General features: G+C 36.9%; 3 protein-coding genes and 1 long non-coding RNA gene across 8 annotated transcripts in view; 2 read left to right on the top strand and 2 right to left on the bottom strand.

The window, feature by feature from the left end:
- Window positions 1-347: 347 nt before the first annotated feature.
- Window positions 348-4,033, top strand: LOC124631021. The gene is made up of 5 exons (XM_047165118.1): window positions 348-532; window positions 606-723; window positions 1,062-1,255; window positions 1,731-2,355; window positions 2,540-4,033. Exons 1-5 carry the CDS (start codon window positions 441-443, stop codon window positions 3,590-3,592), a joined length of 2,082 nt encoding a protein of 693 aa, XP_047021074.1. The 5' UTR covers window positions 348-440; the 3' UTR covers window positions 3,593-4,033.
- On the bottom strand, window positions 4,025-5,553 carry LOC124630934. The gene is made up of 5 exons (XM_047164977.1): window positions 5,527-5,553; window positions 5,103-5,211; window positions 4,850-4,989; window positions 4,553-4,726; window positions 4,025-4,235 (listed from the first exon to the last, which is right to left on the bottom strand). Exons 1-5 carry the CDS (start codon window positions 5,551-5,553, stop codon window positions 4,077-4,079), a joined length of 609 nt encoding a protein of 202 aa, XP_047020933.1. The 3' UTR covers window positions 4,025-4,076.
- A 767-nt stretch (window positions 5,554-6,320) lies between these two features.
- On the bottom strand, window positions 6,321-7,300 carry LOC124631023. Its single transcript, XR_006984467.1, has 2 exons — window positions 6,705-7,300; window positions 6,321-6,609 (listed from the first exon to the last, which is right to left on the bottom strand). It is a non-coding gene; the product is annotated as an uncharacterized LOC124631023 (long non-coding RNA).
- LOC124631018 (E3 ubiquitin-protein ligase HECW2) overlaps window positions 7,267-14,738 on the top strand; it is a 91,842-nt gene continuing 84,370 nt past the window's right edge. For 2 of the 5 annotated variants that reach the window (XM_047165111.1, XM_047165108.1), the window contains exons 1-2: window positions 7,317-7,440; window positions 8,859-9,276. In XM_047165111.1, coding sequence (XP_047021067.1) covers window positions 8,910-9,276 — 367 coding nt within the window. In that variant the 5' untranslated portion in view covers window positions 7,317-7,440; window positions 8,859-8,909. Of the gene's footprint in view, window positions 7,441-8,575; window positions 9,277-13,594; window positions 13,853-14,738 lie in introns of those variants that run through there. The other 3 variants (XM_047165109.1, XM_047165110.1, XM_047165112.1) reach the window with 3 other exon arrangements.

The raw sequence follows: 14,738 nt of genomic DNA, 5'->3' as shown, positions 1-14,738 counted from the left end.
CTCTTGAGATCCATATTAGCCTTCGGCGTCGTAATTTTTTTGCTGCTGATTATGTTATATATTAAAACGGATAACATTGAATAATAAGAACTTTCAGAGTTGAACAAGGTTGAACATCAAAAATTACTTTGTTTATTCTAGCAGTCAAAGCATTCACCTTGATAACATGTAAAAGTGTGAATTAGCTCTAGCAATGAGTAATAGCGAGTAGAAACGATAAGATTGTCTAATAATAACTTGTCCACGCAATTTGTATTTGAAGAAAACTTTTCACAGTTTTCAGACCACACACCACAGAGTACACGTTCTCTATGGTCGTCCCCAATGAAACTCCTTTCACTCACTTCTTCACTCATTAAAAAATAGTCTATGGCAAACAAAATGGGTGTACTTTTAGGTTAGGGAAATTAAGAATTTTTAGGAAATAAAGCTTAACAAAAATGAAATATATTTATAAAATGGAGTCAGTGCTGATAAGTATAGCTGTTGTTTTATGTACCGTATTACTTCTTAAATTACTTTATAAATTACGGTAAGTTGGTGAGGTTATAGATAATGCTTTCCCGCCCGACAGAAAATAAAAATTAATTTTATTGTTGTAACAGGTCAGCTTTGCCTTGGCGCGTAAACTGTTGGTTCTGTAACAGTGACTTTTGGGTTAAATATCCAGAACGCAACTGCTGGACTTGCCCAAAATGTGAGCAGTACAATGGATTCACCAAGGTGAGATTTTTCCGAATATGTGTGAATTAGCTCCAAATATTCAGTGTTTACTGCTATAGCACCACTTGATTATTATTAGGAATTTCCTAGAAATCAATGTAATATATATTTTTATAGAACTTTCATCAATATTCTTACCAAATCTTTTACTAGAGAAATTGGCAATGTTTCAGTTTTTTATGGTGTTTGTACAGTTTTAAACTAATAAGCAATACTAGAGAAACTCGTCTTAAAAGTATTTATAGAACAATCGCTGACATAACCATGTTACTTCTAATTTCCATTAACTCGACCATACAACGGCAGTGTGTATTAAAAATGTATTTATTAAATTCTAGGATGGAGACTACAACAAACCAATCACAGCATGCAGTGACCAGGGTATCCAGACACCAAAGGTCTTCAGAAATAGTCCACCAAAGAATGGACTCTGCAAAATGTGTAATATCAATCAGCAGCTGAAAGTGACACAACTAGCCAATTTTGTTCCTATGAATGAGAAGAAGTTTGACGATGAAATAGAATCATATAAGTAAGTTTTACACACCAAATAAAATCTATATTTCATTCATCATATTGCTAAAACTTGAGAGTTCAATAGAACTTAACAAAATGTATAGTAGTATTATTTCAAGAGATAAGAAGTTTCTCATGGCCGTACATACTACATTAAAGGCCACATTCTTATCTCAAGCTGCTAATTGTTTAATCAGTGTTATCAGTCACTTCAAGACGTCATGTTTACTTATCCAATTTTCTATTAATCTTGACTAAAACTGAACATTTTTATGTACCAACACAAATTGTAATAGATACTTAGTATTGGTGGCATAATTAGGTGATGAATTCATATTAAATAGAATCAATTTACATATTATTCTGACTTACATGTCAAGTGAAATTTTGAGTAAACAATAGAATATTTTATTCATGCATTTAGTCCTGCCAATTATTTCCATTATATTATTCTAAATTGTTTTGTTCAAAAGCTTTTTTCTGTTTTTCAGGATGCAGTTGGAGAAGGCATACAAGCTATGTAGCCCATGCCGGAGAGTTCTCCAAATGAAATTGCATAAAGAGAAAGAAACCCTTCTGGGGTCTAAATTATTAGAAACAAGGACATCTGAAAGGATAAATCAAAAGCAGTTGAAAGAAAACAAACTGCTGAGAAAACTTATAAACAATACCTCAATGCTTATTGCAGTTATACTTTTTATACTGGTTTCTTTTGAACTTTACACAAACTTAACATTAAGATACAAGAATTTACTTAGTACAATAACTAATATAAAAGAAATAGTACTAGGTCTTCTAGAAAGAATTTACTCTATCATTGAAATGAAGACTACTATGACATTCCCTGCACTAGAAAATTATATCTATGACATAAATATTGTGAACATGATGCCAAAAAGTTTTAATTTTAGACACATACAAATAGACCAATTAAATATGACGACTCAGGAAACTTTAGGGAGTTTTGTATGCTTTTTACAAATAATTGGACTCATCTGGAATGCAAATAGTTTGAAGAATACTATTATCATTGACTTCCAATGGCTGATGTTTGCTATTGCTACTATAGGACATCGTTATGTGGCTGTGGAACCTATTTATTTGAGTTTGATTAAGGTTAGTACAACAAAGTTATAAAATCAGATCAATTGTTTTACCATCATCCCATAAATCTTTATAAAAATAAAACAAAAATATCATTTATAATTAATAATAAACTTTATTCTAAATTTAACATAATCTAAGAACTTACAAAAAAAAACTAGAAAAATAAAACTAATGATAAAAATATTTGTTGCAGACATTATGTACCTTCATAGTAATATTGGTGTACAAAAGAATGCAGGCAGACAACAGAAGTGCGGCGAAGAAATCCCCAACATCTCCGAAGCGAATGAAGAATCTGTCTAACCTGTCAGCAAATACGCCTATTGATAATGACGAAAACACTATGCATTTAGAAAGTGACGATGATGTCTCCTTGAGTAAATTCGGCTTACACAATTTCTCAGAGTCATCTAACGAAAATCTCGGCCTCAGCCTCAACTCAAGCATGATGAATGGCAGAACTTTTACCCCAAGAGCTGACAGTATTTGGACAAAACCCAAACTCAATTCAACATTTTGTGTTAATTCTGTTATAAGCAAAAGTCCAAGTTCCGTGTCCGACACAATATTTGTCAAACCTTCTTTCAATAAATATCAGAAGCTCTTGAAGGATGACTCAGACTCTGAGTTAGATGAAAGCATCAGTTCCTTGTGCATAGGTAGTCCGACAAAGACAAAGAAGAAAACCAATTCTGTCTTTTCCTTGCGAAAATTTACCGCTACTCCCAGTTTTATTGCTCCGACGCCTATGGCTCGTTCTAGGCCCCTAATATCGCCGAGCAAACTGGGTCACGGCACTTCTTGGGTGGCTGGTGGTTACTGGGGCTCTGAGGGTGAGCGCCAGATATTCAGTGTAGACGGGAGTCGTTCCTCGAGCCAAAGTTCGGGTTTCGAATCCCAGACGTCAAGCGTGAACCAGCGCAACGTGTTCTCGCAGCCACCTTCCCGCGAAGAGTCCGTCTGCGGAGAACCAATGGTGTTAGATCGCTTCCCAACCATGAATAGTTTTAATGGCTTCCAGTCGCCACAGAACTTCAGCCGAATAAGCTCTCCAGTGTTCCCTCAGATGCAGTATAACAGCCATGTCCACATACCTCAGGCTCAATTTGCTCAACAGACGGCAATGTCAGCGAATGTGTTTGCTCAACATCAGCAATACGTGCAAACTGGCATGTTCAAGACCCCTGGTGGGTCAGGTCTCATAAAGCTGCCGCGAGTCAATTCTTTCGAATCGCTTGACAACTAGTCAACTGCCTTCGCATTTCCGACTTGTTTTCTATAAATTCGTACGTATTTTTTTGTCTTGCTCTTATCTATTTTATATATTTTTTTTGAAAGTTCTGTGAACTGCCATTACGTTAAGAACATTTTGTTAAGTTATATCATGTTAGTTGTAAGCGATTGTTAGTTGTAACGTTTGAGACTAAACTTAGTTTATAAGACGTATTTGCTGATCTCGTGTTGGTGCCAGGTGTTGGCGATATGAAAGCATTAAGAATTATTGTATTGTTAACAATTTTTATATGGACGTCACTGTCCTATTGTCGAACAAAATGTGATATTGTAAAGACTAAATAATTTTTTGCAAAAAGAGAAAATGATTCTTGATGTTATCATCGTTTTGATTTTGTCATCGAATAACGGAAACTTTTTGTGAAACTCCTGCAATAAAAAGCGTAAAATTGTATATGTGGTTATTCTTAATCCTTGCTAAATGCTGCTATGTGTACTCACGAATCTCGTGCCTTCCTCTCTGCTTGCGGCAAGTACTGGTGTAACTGCGGAGGTACAAACGTGTCTTCGTACAAGGTGGATATGTAGTCGGAAACATCGGTGCACTTCCACTCATATTCCATCTGCTGCCTCAAACCCCATTCAGTCACATTGCCCTTAAAGAAGTGAACATCAATAATTAAAACAATCTGCTACTGGGCCGGTGCAAGCAATAAGTAGGATTAGGAGCTTAAACTAGCCATCGTTGTCGTCACCGCCCCCTGCTGGACAAAGGCTGTCTCCAAGCTGGTGGGATTTTCCTATACTCCATGCACTGGACATGCGAGTTGGTGAGCACAGAATGGCATATTTTTTGCGGTGGTGGCACAGCGCAGAGCGTGCACTACAGTGTTGTTTTGCCTCCTTACGCCCTCGCTGCTTAAATCCATGGTTTTAAACACAAAATAAAATTACATTATTAAGTTCTACATACAAAACATTTCATCAGGTCGGGTTGGGGATAGAATTGATGTTCCGCTCGTTTATAATATCGCTGATTCGGACCACAGAGGGGTTTTGGCAGATGGTTGTACACCAAATCGTTGGTCGTCGCATAATTCGCGCACTTGTCGTGGCTATCATGGCGGATTATCGATGCTATGTTACTCTGAAAATGAGGCAAGTCGATTCACCGGGTTGGTTAAATAATTTAAAGATCGGAACAAGTCTACACGAAATGAGTACGCTTGTTCTTTCAAAAGCTGGCTAAATATACAACTATCAATCTGACCTGTGTACTATTTAATTTATTTTGCCTAAAGTCTGGCTGCCTTGATTCTGGTTTCATTTTTTCGAAGTCTATTTTTTCTTTTGGAGGGAAGTAAAAGGTGCCAGTTTTTGGACATTCCGTTCGATCTTCTACCCAATTGTCTGAAGAAAGAGACGGTCATAATGAAAAGATAATAAAATAATATGTACTTACCAACTCTTGTATTGTAGAAAATTGATGTAAGTTTTGATAGGATAAGTTATTACTATTTTACCTCGACTAATGGTATCGCTGTCACATTCAATCAAGGCAGGATCGTTCTCCTCATATACTGTTAATTCGCATATTCCATTCGGGCATTCGAGGGACTTCGGTAGAAAAAAATATTAAGAAAAAAAAAAGAATTTGGACATTAGCTATTAAAATAATTAAAACAAGATCTGTTTCGAACACTCAAGGACCCTGAGTAGGTACCTATAGGTTTGTTGGTTGGGGCGTTTAAAATTGCAATGGGTGCCTAAGGACATTGATTAACATGGCTTACGTCTTCGTAATCTTAAGGTTTGATTTTGAGCGTATCATCAAGTTTGGTTACAAGTTCAATATCTCCACCGCGATGACGATGGGCTACTGATTTTCAATTTTTAAGCTAAGAGGTGCCAAGCACGCAAAAGGCAAGCACTGACAGTCCTGCTTACCTGCATAGGCAAAACCTCTTCGGACATTTGGGGAAATTAAATGGTTATTGTATGAAGGCGGGCGGGCTTTGAAGATCTTGTGATACTAGCCTATGAGAACGCCGGTGCCATAAATAGGGCGGTTAACAAGCGCTCTGGAGATGGCTTCGGTGCGACTCGGCGACTTCGGTCTAGTGGTCACTTCTGTACTACTAGGCATCTGTATAAACAACACTTATAATAAATATTTTAAGAAATTCGTGTATCTGTCACGTATGAAAGCTACAAAATGTCTGAATATTTTTTTATGACATATTCACTATTTTTTTTTTAATAGTTTAAGTTTTTATTTTGCAACAAGTGACAAAATGAAAGAAGGTTTGTTGAACACATTTTCTTGTTTATTCCCACATTCCTTAAAATTGGTTAAAATTAAAATAGATGACCACAAGTTAGTAATTCAATAATAGTAAAGGGTGTTACTGTTACAGCCTTTTTATTGTCCCACTGCTGGGCACAGGCCTCCTCTCACACGGAGAAGGATTGAGCATTAATCAAAGGGTCAGTAAAGGGTGTGTAAGGACTTAAAAAAATCTTCAATAATAATAGCAAGAAATTGGGATGAGACGTCTTACCTAGGGCCTGTGTGGGTTTGTCTGTGATTGAGCACTGAAAATCAGTTGGAGACTCGGGGCACTCTGGCTTGCATGTGGTTGAGCTAGCTTAGCAAAGCAAAACCACCCTGAAATTGCAGTCAACTTCGCTTTGGTGAACCAAGACTGTTTGTTGCAATCTGCTAGAAATTAAAAACTGGCCATTTGAAAGAAGTTTTATTTCAGTTACTTAAAAAGTCCTAAGGCTTATGCACACCTTTCCTACACTCGATAATATTTTTATTTCTTAAAAATACATACATCATCATATATCAACCAAGTAATCGTTCTAAAATAACAGCTAATCGGTATCCATAGGTAGTTCCAAGTTTGGTTTTGGCAGTGATTGCAGAAGAATGGAAAGTTGACCCTCCAAAGGGCCTGCTTGTTTCATTAGGTTTTTAATATTATTTTCAACTTGTAAGATATCTTGGCTGATTGTTTCCATGTTCTGTAAGAATAATTGAAGAGCAATTGTTACTATGCTTATTAATTTTCATTACTAACTAAACTTTTTGAATCAATCCTTAATAACTGTTGGCTTACCTGTATAATTGAAGTGTACAAATTTTTAACATCTTTATCACTGTACCGCATGAAACCGCTTACATTTGACTCTGAATCTGATGGAGCAATTGAAGTCATATTCATGTATTATAACTTATTTTCTGTTTTAAGATAATGAACAATGCTAACTTTGAATCGAACAGAATTGAATTAAAATTCAAAAATATTTTATTCCAGAGATTTCTACATAGTAAATATTGATCATATGTTTTATCGGTATCTCTTTTACTTTCATGCCTTTTCATAGGAATAATCCGACTGTTTTGATTTTCTATGCTAAGAATTAAACTATTTTCATTTTGGTCTGGAACGCAAACTTTGGCAGTTGTCTCTTCGTTTAGTAATTTTATCAGAACTGACAGCTAGGAAAATATAATTGTTTACCATAATAATGATTTTAATTGCATTTTTATTAATTCATTATATTATCTTGAGACATAGATTCTAATTCAAAAGCAATTACAATTTGTTGTTGAACTCTTGACCCTCCAAATATTTATTTTAACAACATCCGTGTTCGATTTCTAAACATAACAAAATGTCAATGTCATCCGCTGCGGAAAGAATCGCCTGCATTGGAGAAAAGCCAATTTTTTTCGAAAATCGCTAATAAAAATTCACCGACAGTGAATTTTGTGTGAAAAACTCAAAATATTTTTCCAAAAAGTGTACGTTGTGGTGTTATATAATATTCCTTCTGATAACTATCCCAATGGTAGGAAAAGAGCAAAAGTAAAAAATAACTGTACAAATAGCTTATTTAATAAAGCATCGTTGTAATACGTGTAACTGTGATTAGTTTACAAGAGAACTTTTAATATTACCGTAGAATTATGCTGCTTGTTTTCATTAATTTTCATTATTTTCACCTATTATTTTTGTTCTGCTTGCACTTCTAATATTCTACATTTCTATAGTACAAATTGATCAGGACAGTAGGTATGCTTGATTCAGGATATATTTTCTTTGGGTTATATGTTACTAAATATATTTTGGTTCCGTCCGTATAGCAATGCATGAACATCTCAGTTCATTTATTTTGCTTTGGTTCATCCAAAAAAAATGCTTTTTTACATGATTTTTATCATAATCATGCCAATGCACTTTGCATAATAATCACAATTCATTTTTCTAAATAGTTGAAAATATATTACCTTCTTCCCTATATCAAATCATTTATTTTCCAAAGAAATGTTAACAAGTATTTTGAAAATTGGCTTTGAATGAATTATCACACTTGTATTCAAATCTGGTATTGTTCAGTATCTTTGAAGTAAAGGTTTATGATTCTCTAATTTCTCTATTTGTAGATTAATTAACAATACAATACTTTTCTGTTTAAAATGTTAAACTTTTTTTCAATTTTCAATTTGATGACGGTATGATGATTTCTTACTGAATTATATTGCTTGTATACACAGGTAACAAAAGCATATAAACTCATTATATACTCAACCTATTTGTATATATTTGCTTATCCCCAGCATCATCATTTACTATCACTAATCATTCAGTTAGTGTTACATGGAATAAACAATAACATCAACATTATATTTCGTTAAGGTTGAAATTAGTGTAAAATACATAATGTATTGCTATGTAATTAAAAAAAAAAAATATTTTTCTCATTTTCGATACTATGGCTATATTAGTAAAATGTAGTGAAATAGTTATTCTGAGAAAATCTGTAGCATCTATAAATGTCAATCAACTAATATGATTAAAATAACTGTCAGTGAATCCTTATGATAACAGTATCAGTAATCATGATACTTAGTGATTTGCTGAGAGTTGAATAGGCCGCATTAGTTGGCAGTAGGTCGACGGCGGCGGCGCCGGCCGGGCTGGCGTCGCGACGTCGCCGGCTCCCCGCCCCGCACTCGTCTTGCCACCCCTCACCCCCCCCGCGCGCCAGTCGCACTGTCCCTTCATACTAAATATGTACCCCTCTTGCTCTTGCATCTCAAGATTTTATTAACTTAGTTTCGAGATTTTTCCAACGCGTTATTGCGCGGTTATTGTTTTGTTGCATATTAAGTGAGCTTATTGAGTAAAAAATCACGCAGCTTCCACATTCTTTCGTTTAGCTCTATTCCTATCATATTCAAGTTATTCTTTAAAACAAACTTTCAGTAAATTAAAAAACAAAAACAATGTGTAACTAAATCGCGTGATTGAGGAGACATGTCTGAGGAACATGACGTGGAATGTCCTATGGAAGACGAGAAACAGACGGACGAGAGCGAGGAAAAAGTGGTCGAAAATGACGAAGTAGGCGACAAAACAGTTGATGAGAATGCCGAAGACTGTCGAACGACGGTTAATACCGAAGAACCAAGTGCCAACACTTCCAAAGATGACAGTGCCATAGATGTCATAGACAAAGAAACGCTGAGTAGCGAGGTGGACGAAAAGAAGGATGTATACGGTGCCAACGAGAGAACGTCGCCGTCGTTGACCTGGACGGCGGAGGGCAACGAGTTCAAGATATCCTGGAACCTGCCGGAAGGAACTGCTACGGAGTTCGACTACATCGCACTATGCTGCATAGGTATGTTTGATATTTATCTAATTTTATTCGATCCACCAATCAATAAAATTGTACTCTTGTCGCATCTTCGTCCAAAATTTTACCGAAATAAGCTACCATAAAAATAAGAATTCAACACTAAAGAGATTAACGTACCTCTCAACCTGATCAGATGCAAACGCAACTTTTATACCTAGTCGCTAGAAAAATAACTTTCATACCAATTCAATATTCAATCCACAAAATAAATTGAGGTACTACGAGCGCCAGACACGCGACTTGAGTCGGAAGATGTCAAAATTTCGCCGGTTCGTGACTACTGCAGGCCAATCTCTAAAGGCTCAAATATTCCATAATATAAAGAATGACGGAACTTGCAGGATATATTAAAATGCCATGACGTGCTACCTCTAGCTCTCGAGTTCCGAGTAAACGAGGGCGAGTCCGGAGAAACAGTAGTTTATGAATATAAAATCAATATCGTCACGATAGATATATTTATCGATTACGTATTAGGAATCAACGATAGGACAGCGGATCAAAAATGTTAGTATAGTGTAATATCGATTGCGGTTTTCGATTCGCGTGGGTGTTAACTGCATGTAATTGCATCTAAGTTACATAATGGTAGCACTGCCTTGTTTTATGGCCGTGTCACGCAAACAAGTTGTGCTTTTTCTAGGTCTCAAAGCTGCACACTATAAATTATATTTCGATTCCTAGACTTATTAGGAATACTGGATTCTACAATGTGGCAGCAAGTGCCTGATACACTAGATTTTACTTTGAAAACAGCATGGAAATTTACTCAATGAATGTTTAAATTTAGTCGCAGGAGCCTTGGTATCGTTCATTGAGCCGTTTTCATTCATATCCAGTGGTAGTTTATTAGCTAACCACGTTGAAGTGAGTCATGGCTCCCTACTTAATTTGAAAGCGATACATTTCGCTAAATGGGTATGTTAGACACCTGACACCTACATTGTTGATTGTTTCTCGTACCTTACTTAATTATTTTCCGTAGCTTTTTTAAATGTCGTCTACGTATTTATAGGCTGTTCATTTGTTTTACAATAAATCTTGCTATAAAGGCTTCGACAGGTTCTAAAAATACTTTTGTCAACTAAGCATGTAAGAGTCCAAGTTTTGGCGAAACCGTGTTTTCCAAGCTTAACTTTAAGATAATTCCCACAGAAAAAAGACAAATACCACCATCATCATGGTAGCTCGGGTTTTGTTCACAATAAGAGCAACGGGTACTTGTACCGCGTACCTAATTGGTTGTCGTTAGCCAGCCCGTAGAGACAGTGTTATATTACTCGCAGCACGGCGCGGATTGGTGTTATAACTGTATACAGGTTGCGGCAACGGTCATTGAATTAATTGACAACAGGAAGCGGTGTGAGTAATCGACCTACCCCCCTGTAGATGCTATCACTTCCAGGAAAGTGTGCTTTGTGGATACCAACTATAATAAGGAAGATAGAACTAGTATAAAAAGAGCGTCAGACAATCTGCTGCAAATTATCTCGATCTCTGCAATTTTATTTGCTGTGGTAATAGATTCTTTCATCCGGATTATACAAGTCGATCGGATTAACTGCTGCTTTAGCAGCAAGGCTCTCTTTCGATAAGTTAGGTGCTATTATGACTCGAGGTCGTTTTGGGATAAATATGTCATCAGTTATTTATCTACTTTAAACAAAATTCTTGATAATCTTGCCTGCTTTGATTACTATGGCTTGCGAACAAATTAAAAATTGTATATGTAGAGTCATCATTTTAAAAGTCTGAACAGTTATTTTGATGACAATATACCTTACACAAAGTCAGTCAGTATATTTTGCTCTGTCAGGGGAAAATTAATCCGATTTCAAAGGAACTTACGATCGATAAGTTTTACTTAGAAAGTTACAAAATTGCTGTCTTGCAGTTTGAAATCATGTTGAGCTGTGAGGGAAATATGGTCTACAACAACCATTTCAAATATAATATCAAGCAGCTGAATGTTATCGAATCGAATATTTAATCTCAGGTTTGCCCCAAGGATCTATTTTAGGCCTTACATCTATAGTTATCTTTAAATCCAGATTAATGATCGTCGCCCTGGTTCATTAATTCTATAAGAGGGTTCCGAATCTCTTCATGACTATAGAGGTAGACTACATGAACCTTCACTTTTCGTTTGTCATAGTTAATGTTGTGTGAGTTTTGTTTCAATGAAACACGTTTCTTCTTTGCGGTGTAGATTTATGTTTTCCTCTTAATCTTCAAAAAAGGTCTTCATTCAAATCAATCAAACGGTTGTCTCCTCTACATCTTTTTTTTTTTGTAAAATCACATTATATTGTTCTCAGAGGGTTTTAATAATTAAATTACTCAATTTTCACTTTTAACCGATGCTCTTGCATTTTCTAACTGGTTATATGTATGTGCAATAAAAATTATTTACTACGCAGTCTTGGAAGCTTACTAGTCGGTAGGTGTGGGTATTATACGACAATAATTGCGTAGAGTGTAAATATAAATAGTTAATTAGCAATTACTGTGTGGGATTACATTTATAAGGTCTTGTATCGGTAGTTATACTGTTGTTAATGTGAGATTTAGTTTATTATCTTCTGATTTACCGTCAGTTGCACAAGGCTCCATTAAAGTTAAAGCTTCATTAAATCTATTGCTGACACTTTTTATTTTGTTGATAAAGAAAGCAGCTTTAACTTTAATGGAGCTTTGTGCAATTGACAATTAGGAATGGATAAGATCTTTAAGGACATGCCAATGCCATGCCTCTTATGAAAAGCTAACCCCTATTCCGTTAATTAGGCGACATTCACATTAGCACGACCTGTTATTGCCATGCCCATGAACTAGCGGTGCAGTTTCAGTTTGCTGTTTATTTAAACGTAATTAGCCAACAAGTTAGCTCTCTATGTGTTAGAAGTTTTATTTTTCCACTTTTAAAACCCGACGCTTAGCCTTTTAAGGGAACGTTGACTTGGAATACCACTTGAGTTGCATGTTAAGGCTATTAATTTAATGTTCGCAATAATGTTTAGCTATCTTATTATTTGCATCTTTAAGTACCTAGTCCGGTTTTCGTTACCAGTCTCCTCAGATTAGCTGCTATAACAGTTTTTCAGTTGGGTAATTATAGTGTTATTGTCAGTTCTAAATCTTTTGCTTACGCCGCTACGACACGTTTACACGCAGATGACGCTTCCAATGACGTGTCTTACCTAAGGTCGTCTCATAGTCTACGTGTGAAGCAGTTGGAGGGCGCCAAGCAGTCTCACGCGAGGTTTAAAAGTTCTGTTCCTTGTATAATCTAGGAGTGACAGATAAACAAAAAGTCAAGGATAAAACAAAACGATCACGTATTCATTGGTTGGATGCAATAAAAACCGCTGTTACTGTCGTGCAACCACGAAAGCACAAAATTATTAGCGAGGAACATGTACATTGTTATTTTTGACTAAACCTCTACGCCGAAAATTGTGAGATCATCACACGCCATGCGCATGTTAATGTCGTCTTCAGCGAAATAAAAAGCAATAAGAATCGCAATAAAGTGAAGCAACGCAGGGCACGTGCGATGCAGCCACTCTGTTACATCATAAACCGCTTGTGCCCTGTGCTTAGAGCCTTTCACCGGCACTGTTGCTTGTCATTTTCTTGCTTGCAAAGCCATTATTGCTGTAAATCCGTCGGTGGCGCAACGGGATCTGATTTCAAGTCACCGTTTTATACGTAGCGGTTTTAATCGTGATACAACGATAAAATTGTCGCCATTTACTATGAACACCAGCAATGTCGATCTTTATGGAGTCTATCGCTAGCCATCAGCTCTGTCTTTAATTCAGTATTATCTGAATTATGCACATGTGTCCTCCATAATACAAATCCGACTGTTGAATTTCTCCTGACTTTCGCCGGTTCTGTAGTGGCATTAATTGTGTCAGGTCGCTGTCGCAATTGTGCACACGTATGACCGGTCGTATTGCCAAAGACTGTTATTGTGTATTCATTGTTGTGTGCAGTAAAATTCTCCAAATTGCTACTTACGTTGTGGGGTTCCCAAAAACCGGTGTTTCGGCAAGAACAGGAAGCTCGGAGGGTTTTCTTTGCATTTCAATGAGTTCGATGTCGAAATGGTTACTTACAAGTTCGGTGGTGAGGCCGGCGGTACACGCTGCGCTAGGCCGCCCCAGGCCGCAGGTCACCACTCCAACTTGGTAATCGCATGAATGAGCCTATGGGTCAGGCCCCCGCGCCTCCGGTCCCCGCCACTCGATTTGTGAATGAAGCCCCCACTGGCGCGTGCCGCGCTCTCGCCGCTCACGTTCAGTCGCGCCGCGCGCCCTCCATGAACGCGCTAACACGCGAGCGCATGCTCGTGCGTACATTTTGACGTTTTCAAATTTAAAATCGTACGTGTTTTGTCTGTGAAGTTTGACTGACAGTTAACTTTAAGTGAAAATTACTTTCCTGCTGTTTCTGTTGCGATGCTATTTCCGCAGTGAGACGCTGGACTCTTACTATAAGAAAACCAACCTTCGGGAAAGCCAGCAACGGTAGTCATAGTTTTACATATACGGTGAGTAAGTCGTTACGAATTTTTCTTTCATTCATTACTATTGCTAGGTTATCGAGCAATAGCAAAGGTGACACGTAGGCTTTAGGCTTATTAAACGAAAAATACGCTTGTGGGCCGGCTTGTAGGTGGGGTGCCCACGTAGTTTTAATTTGTAGGTGTAGTACGCCATCGTGTCTTCTTGATATCTGGCACAAAAGCTTGAGCAATAAGTGTTATAATATTATACAAATATGGGAATACAACGATACATTAATTTAAATAGTATATTCATTCATATTGCTTATCTATGTGTACCGACTAGAACTCGCCTCTAATAGCTTTCCTGTAATTAAGTACTTTAGTTATCACGAACATTTAGATACGTCCGGAATAGATATTTCTCATTGCTCTGGGGAAATTATATGTTTTCAATTAAATTGCAATTTCTATCCAAGTCTAAAGTGTGGGTTTGTGGACGTATTTAAATTAAAGTAATCAGTCCTTAAATAGCTGACTTTAAATATTCAAGGCTAAATTGTTGTGGTGGAGGTACCACAACGAGACAGATGCGTTCCGTTTTTGTTTATAAATTGTCCGCAAAAAATGGTCAGAGTAGGCGCCGCTGCAACACAATAGACCGTTTAATAAGGCGTTAAGCAAACTCTACCTGGACTTATTCTCGCCAATTTTTTATCGGCACTCACGTCGCTTCGAAATTGATGAGCCCCTATTGTTTGCGCGTGATATCGATCGGTTTTGGTACGACACCATTTCGCGATTTCCCTTTTATGGACGTCAATTAGGCATTTAGATCGGGGTTAAAGATGTTTTTATTCTAGAAGTTAGTATCCGGATGTGTGAGAGTTAAAACTCTTGCGGGTTACTTGATCGTGTCGATTGATGTGTC

This window comes from Helicoverpa zea, chromosome 6, assembly GCF_022581195.2.
Source record: "Helicoverpa zea isolate HzStark_Cry1AcR chromosome 6, ilHelZeax1.1, whole genome shotgun sequence".
Taxonomy (NCBI): domain Eukaryota; kingdom Metazoa; phylum Arthropoda; class Insecta; order Lepidoptera; family Noctuidae; genus Helicoverpa; species Helicoverpa zea.
The sequence above is the reverse complement of the archived record's forward strand: the minus strand, read 5'-3'. Positions and strand labels throughout refer to the sequence as shown.

What these genes read in the sequence shown, in the direction of transcription:
- LOC124631021 (XM_047165118.1), top strand. Translation starts at nt 441, where the DNA reads ATGAAATATATTTATAAAATGGAGTCAGTGCTGATAAGTATAGCTGTT. An exon ending in AGTACAATGGATTCACCAAG is followed by an intron (nt 724 to 1,061) that starts GTGAGATTTTTC and finishes ATTAAATTCTAG; the next exon opens with GATGGAGACTACAACAAACC. An exon ending in GATGAAATAGAATCATATAA is followed by an intron (nt 1,256 to 1,730) that starts GTAAGTTTTACA and finishes TCTGTTTTTCAG; the next exon opens with GATGCAGTTGGAGAAGGCAT.
- LOC124630934 (XM_047164977.1), bottom strand. Translation starts at nt 5,553, where the DNA reads ATGTCCGAAGAGGTTTTGCCTATGCAG. An exon ending in AAGAGGTTTTGCCTATGCAG is followed by an intron (nt 5,212 to 5,526) that starts GTAAGCAGGACT and finishes TTTTCTTAATAT; the next exon opens with TTTTTTCTACCGAAGTCCCT. An exon ending in CAGCGATACCATTAGTCGAG is followed by an intron (nt 4,990 to 5,102) that starts GTAAAATAGTAA and finishes CTCTTTCTTCAG; the next exon opens with ACAATTGGGTAGAAGATCGA.